Source organism: Betta splendens, chromosome 3 (assembly GCF_900634795.4).
Source record: "Betta splendens chromosome 3, fBetSpl5.4, whole genome shotgun sequence".
NCBI classification, from domain to species: domain Eukaryota; kingdom Metazoa; phylum Chordata; class Actinopteri; order Anabantiformes; family Osphronemidae; genus Betta; species Betta splendens.
The window spans coordinates 363,586-369,816 of NC_040883.2; the positions used below are offsets into that span (position 1 = coordinate 363,586).

A 6,231-nucleotide genomic window follows, 5' to 3' on the forward strand; every position below is an offset into this window, starting at 1 on the left:
CCAGGAGTGAGGTGACAAAGCAATGTCCTCTGCTCTCAATGTGTTTGAATCTGCTTAAATCCTCTTTGTCTTCGCCAAACATCCCCCTCGGCGCCCCGCTGCACCTCCGCCCTCCTACAGGGCCCAGCAGAGTTTGGCCTCCAGACGCCATCATCTACCGCCTACCACAGGGTGTTGATATGTTCCCTGATACTATTTAAATAAGGAATCAGGTGGAATAATTGTCTTCAGATATAATGCATAATTTATTTGAATGACTGCTTGTAATGAAAAAAGAAGTTCTGATTTTTTCCGAACATGTCCTAATCCAGAAGAGCAGTGCGTTGATTCGTGGTCGTAGTAATATCTACTGTATTTATCTGCTCGTCTCCGCTGGGACAGAGGAGCGAACAGGGTGAAGACAAAGAGACGGAGAACAAAGAAGTGGGCGTGGCGTCGGCCCACCCGTCGCCCCGAGGACCAATCACCTCCCTGGTATGCAAATGCACTCGCAGCGCCGCATCGTCCCTGCCCAGGCGGTGACGTCATCCGCGCATCCCTCTGTCTGGCTCCGCAAGGACTCAGACAGAAGCAGCAGACCGGAGGGAAGCGGAGGGAGGGGAAGGAACATTATTACTCGGAGTAACACGTTTCTCAGCGCAGCAGCCCGGATTGGGACAAAGGGTGGATGCGTCGTGCTGCTCCTTCTGCACACTGAGCACTTCTCTCCGAGCACCGCAGCCCTCCTCATCCCTCCTTTCTTCCTTCCTTCATCGTCATCGTTTCCTTCTCCTTCCAACCGGCCGCAAAGCCGCGACGATGCCCAGCTCGGTGTTCGCCGACAGCAGCGTCCAGGGAGACGCGCTGGACGAGCAGAGAGCGCTGCAGATTGCCCTGGACCAGCTCTCCCTGCTCGGCTTGGACAACGACGAAAACCTGTACGACAGCCACGAGCCCCGCAAAAAGAGCGTCAACATGACCGAGTGCGTCCCGGTTCCCAGCTCCGAGCACGTCGCGGAGATTGTGGGCAGACAAGGTGTGTGAGAGTGTTTGTACGTAGCGGGTGCTCGTCGTGTTCGCGGCAGAGCAGCGCGCGTCCCGACCGGTCGCTGTGTGGGACAGGAAAGCGATACACGCGCCGCCAGTGAAGCGCGTGAGAGCCTGCGCGTCGCAGTAGGACGCGTGAGGACGTAGCATCTCCTCAGAAGCGTCAGTAGGAGCCTTAGTGAGACGTAAAACGGGCATGACATTAAAGGCACGTTAGGAAAGTAGGACACGCTGCTCACGGAGGAGCAGGTGAGCTCACGCGCTGCTTTGTGGTAACGAGCTGATGTCACAGTCCGGATCCCAGCAGACGCCCAGAGCTGCTCAGCCTCCAGCTGCAGGGCGGCGCTGCTGCTCCTCACGATCAGCGGAGGCTCAGGAGCCAAATCTTAGCCTGTGCACGTGCTTTTCAGGTGACTTTACCTGCTGACGTTAGCTCAGGCCTGGTCCGCGTGCGTGCGTGCGTGCGTGAGTGACTATATGCGTGCATGTGAATGCACGAATGTATCCACGTCTTCACCCAACGGCTGTCTGTTAAACAGTAGCACGAAGCATCATGTCGTCACAGGTTCCGCTGCAGCCCCACAAATGTTTTAACACACAACGTTTTTGCTTCACGTTCTCATTTCTGCCGTCTCATTTCTAGGTTGTAAGATTAAAGCCCTGCGAGCAAAGACCAACACCTACATAAAGACCCCGGTCCGAGGCGAGGAGCCGGTCTTCGTGGTGACTGGCCGCAGGGAGGACGTGGCCATGGCCCGGAGGGAGATCATCTCTGCTGCAGAGCACTTTTCCATGATCAGAGCCTCCAGAAACAAAAACACCAGCCTGAACGGAAGTGCCCCCCCGGCCCCGGGCCCCCCCAACCTCCCAGGGCAGACCACCATCCAGGTGCGGGTGCCTTACCGGGTGGTGGGGCTGGTCGTCGGCCCCAAGGGGGCCACCATCAAGCGCATCCAGCAGCAGACCCACACCTACATCGTCACCCCGAGCCGGGACAAGGAGCCGGTGTTCGAGGTGACGGGGATGCCGGAGAACGTGGACCGAGCGCGCGAAGAGATCGAAGCCCACATCGCCATGAGGACGGGAGGCTTAATCGAACTCCACGATGAAAACGACTTCCACGCCAACGGGACAGATGTGGGCTTTGATCTGCATGGACACGCCACCCTGTGGTCCAAGCCCGGCGCCGGCGTCACGCCCACCTCGGCCCGCAAGCCCTTCTCCAACTACCGCAACGACTCGTCCTCCTCCCTGGGCAGCGCCTCCACAGACTCGTACTTTGGAAACAGCGGCTCACGCATCGCTGACTACAGTCCACCCAGCCCTGCGCTCAGCTACACCAACAACAACAACAACACCACCACCACCACCAACAACAACAACAACAACAACAACAACAACAACAACATCACTTCAAACACCTTTGTTTACGGGAGTGACGTGATTTCACCCGACTGCACCGACCTGACCTTTGAGTCTTCACCTCCGGGCCTGGTGTGGAGTCCGTCCGCTGGAGGGAGTCCGCCCACGTTCTCCACCAACGGGCTTGTGATGAGCCAGGGGCGGGTCAGTGGTTGCACTCCACAGCTCAGGCTGTCGCCCCCCCTGCACGGGCACGGCCCCGCGGAGCACCCGCTGGCCCGGAGGGTGCGCAGCGACCCGGGGGGAGGCCCGCTCACTTTGGATGGGTTCCCCAGCGCCATCAGCTCCTTGCCGGGCCCCCACCTCCCCGGGGCGCCCTGCGACTCCTCGTCCTCGTCCTCGTCTTCCTCCTCCTCCACCTCATCAGGCACCAGCCGGAAGGGAAGCCGCGACTGCTCCGTGTGCTTCGAGAGCGAGGTCATCGCAGCTTTGGTCCCGTGCGGCCACAACCTCTTCTGTATGGAATGTGCCAATCGCATCTGCGAGAGGAGCGAGCCCAAATGCCCCGTCTGCCACGCCGGCGTCACTCAGGCTATACGTATATTTTCATAAGAACTGGGTAAGCGCGGCGGGGGAGAGGCTGCAGTATCCAGAGGAAGGACGGACTCTGCTTGGGCTTAATAATATACTGTAGCTTGGGGAATATTTTCAACATCTACGTGCATGTTTTAAATATTACAGCATAGTAACCAGTAGTTGTAGTCGATCACAACCCATATTTATGACGTGGTGGCGGAGGAACGTGGGACTGAGCAGGCTGAACCTCAGTGAATGTAGTGATGGAGGCGTCGGCCCAGAGAGATACTGCAGCTCCACAGGTGGAACATGAACAGGTTTAAGGTTTGAAACCTGTTAATACACATGGAAGTATTTTATTCTTTTGTGACTTGAAAGATTATATTTCCTATTGCAAATATGTTTACAGATCTTTTAATTTAAGTTGAGCTGGGTTGTTTATTTTGTATCGATCACTGTATTATTTGAGGATGAGTCAGGAGTTTTATAGGTTCAGCAAAAAAAACCTCTTTTAATCTGCTTCACCCAGCATCTTTTTTATTCTGTAAAATGAAGCATATTTTATTCTATATTATTATGAAACATTGAAATTTACAAAACTTAGTAAGTTGAACACAAGGATACATTTATGCTTTCTAAAATTTGTATGAATTAGATTCCAGTGGGATTTACAGGCTTCTGTTGCACCACTATAGTTTGGTATTTCTATTTTAATACATTTGTTTACCACTTGTTTATGTATATGTAGGTGAAGTTACTTGAGTGTAATTGTACTTTATTGAGCAAAGTTTAAGGACAAAGTATATTTTATTTTATTTTATGATAAAGGGCCTTTAACCCCGTGGCCAAATACTAATATTATATTTGCTGAGATAAGATTTGAAAATGTATCAAGAGTTTTATTTTTGTGACATTTAAAGAAGTAAAACTTAAGTAATGGTGCTACTTCATGTTTTTTTAAGTATTTCTATATAAGTCCAAATAAAAAATAACACATTGACACGTTGTCCTGACCTGTTTAGCTGAACGTGGGACCTGGCACCAGGATTAGCCTCATTGTCACTAATGACAATGGCTGTGCAACTTATAGGTCAAAAATACAAGCGTCAGGATGTGGGAGGCAACAAGTGGACACTATGAAAGTCCATAAGTTCAGTATTTGAGGAATATGAGTGAGAAACGCTCAGATTTCAGCTAATCCTCCCGCTTCGTCTGCACCAGCAGACAATCACTGATCCAGACTCCCTGAATGTGAGCAGCTGGTCGTGTCTGACTCCTGCTACAGCGTGGCTTCTAGTTATAGTTTGGAATCAATGATTTTGGCTCATGCTTGTTATTATTTGAGGCTTATTGAAGTGGTTCCTGAGCTGCAAACACAGGAGCAAGTGTGTCCATCCCCCACATCCTCCCTGGCTCCTGTCATGTGTTCCTGCTGGAAACAGTGACTCCTGAACTAATGCTAATTTTGAAATGGAAACATCCAACGCTGGCCTCACACACTATTATTAGGAAGCAATCTGTGGAAAACGCGTCTTTAACCAGCCATGGCCTCGACAGGATGACGAGTCTTCCCTCCAGACAAAACACCTTGGACCTGAATCTAAGGCTGGATGCTGCAGTGGTGGAGGTGGATCCATGTGGCAGCTGGGACAGGCTGAATAATGGATGTATGATGGCTATAATGACATAACGGTTGAAGCTTCTCCTCCAGCCTGTAAGAAGCAGACGGAGTGGCTGTGGGTCTCCCCTCCACTGCTGAAGGGGAGGAGGGGGAGCAGAAGGAAGGAGGGCACTGGGTTTGTTGTTCAGAGCTTAGGACATGCATTATAAATGAGCCCTTCCTGTCTCACTCTCCTTTTCTCTGTGCTTAATGGATTTTTATCCTTCGCAGAGCACAGTGTGTCTGACTCCACATGGTCTTTATTATGATACACTGGGCCCACGTCCTGGAGTTTGTAGCCAGGTTGGAGGTGGCGGTGGACTATTTCCTCATAAAGGTTCCATGCCCTGCACCGTCCAGTACATCAGAATAAAACGAACCAGTCCTCAGTCTCAGGTCCGAACTGCAGGTGCTGTTGTTGGGACTCAGCCTGAAGCTTCAGCTCTTTGTGCTTGGTTCCTGAGCCAACAGACACAGATGATGGAAAGCCTGGTGATTGGCGCAGCAACCGATGCTGCTGCCTCAACACTGGGAAACCTCAGCATCAACCCAAAAACTTCTCTGGCAGAAAGTCAGCAGCCAACGCACCACCACTCGTGGCTAAATACAGCGAGACAAAGCCCGTGTCCTCCCCACGCAGCAGCAAAGGCCTGCAGTGGTGTAGTTGTAATGAGCACTGAGCCACAGCCGAGCGGGACGCAGCCTCAGTCCAGGTGCAAGGACGCCTACACCTCTGCTTTAGGAGAATCAAGCACATCTGGAAGTTTACATCCCACCAGGCTCTTACTGTTTGGAGCCGTTACCATAGAACCAGGAAGAAGCAACATCTCCCCTAAGCATTAAGTGGAACTGGGTACAGTAATGGTTTCTGGTTGGCTGGTTCTGGTCTTTTTAAATAAAACGCCCAGAGAACACTTCCTTAGTAAATAAAGTAAACAAATGCAACGGCAGTCATTTCATAGGTTTAGAGTCTGGTGTCAGTTTGTGACACAGTTAGTTTACTGTGGTTTTAATGGATACGTCACTGTTAATCCCCTGAAGATGATTTGGGTTCAGACAGTACTTGTTTTTTTCTTTGTGGGAGTTTGTGGACATGTCAGTAGATGCTGTAAGGATCCATGTTGTGAGGCTGAGGGTCAGAGAGTTAGTGACACCACCGATACAACTGGCCTGGTTCCGCTTCTACTCGGTCCTGGATGGATGGATTCCACAGAATGATTTGCTCTGTTCTACATCAGAGCAGTAACTAAAATATTTTACTGGTGCAGCTAGTAATGGAACAAAGACGCTTTATATTATATTTTTTCTTTCTTAGTAATATTTTTAGGAAAAAGCTCAGGTTTAAATAAAGACGTAAATGACGCATTAATTCAGATTCAGCCTCTCTGCTCGTTCCCTTGAGTCCAGATGTCATGACTGGACTTCTTGACCTCACCTGGATGAATGTTCACGTGGAAGACCCTCCTTCATCCTCAACATTTGATGTCATAGCTGCTGGTTTACTTCTGTGTGTCAATCAGCTGCAGGCAGACGAAGAAAAGGATTTTTCCACTTGGCTCATGAATGTGTAGACGCCTCTGAGCCGCGGGGGAGACTCAGCAGCAGCA

The 6,231-nt window shown here is 51.0% G+C and overlaps 1 protein-coding gene across 1 annotated transcript; it reads left to right on the forward strand.

Moving 5' to 3' along the window:
- Positions 1-272: 272 nt before the first annotated feature.
- On the forward strand, positions 273-3,964 carry mex3b (mex-3 RNA binding family member B). Its single transcript, XM_029145229.3, has 2 exons — positions 273-1,015; positions 1,670-3,964. The coding sequence occupies exons 1-2, from the start codon at positions 799-801 to the stop codon at positions 2,998-3,000; spliced, it is 1,548 nt and encodes a 515-aa protein (XP_029001062.1). The 5' UTR covers positions 273-798; the 3' UTR covers positions 3,001-3,964.
- Positions 3,965-6,231: the final 2,267 nt, after the last annotated feature.

Bases quoted from the DNA above. Each gene is read 5' to 3' on its own strand.
- mex3b (XM_029145229.3), top strand. From the start codon at position 799: ATGCCCAGCTCGGTGTTCGCCGACAGCAGCGTCCAGGGAGACGCGCTG. The intron at 1,016-1,669 runs GTGTGTGAGAGT...TCTCATTTCTAG, and splicing joins GGAGATTGTGGGCAGACAAG to GTTGTAAGATTAAAGCCCTG.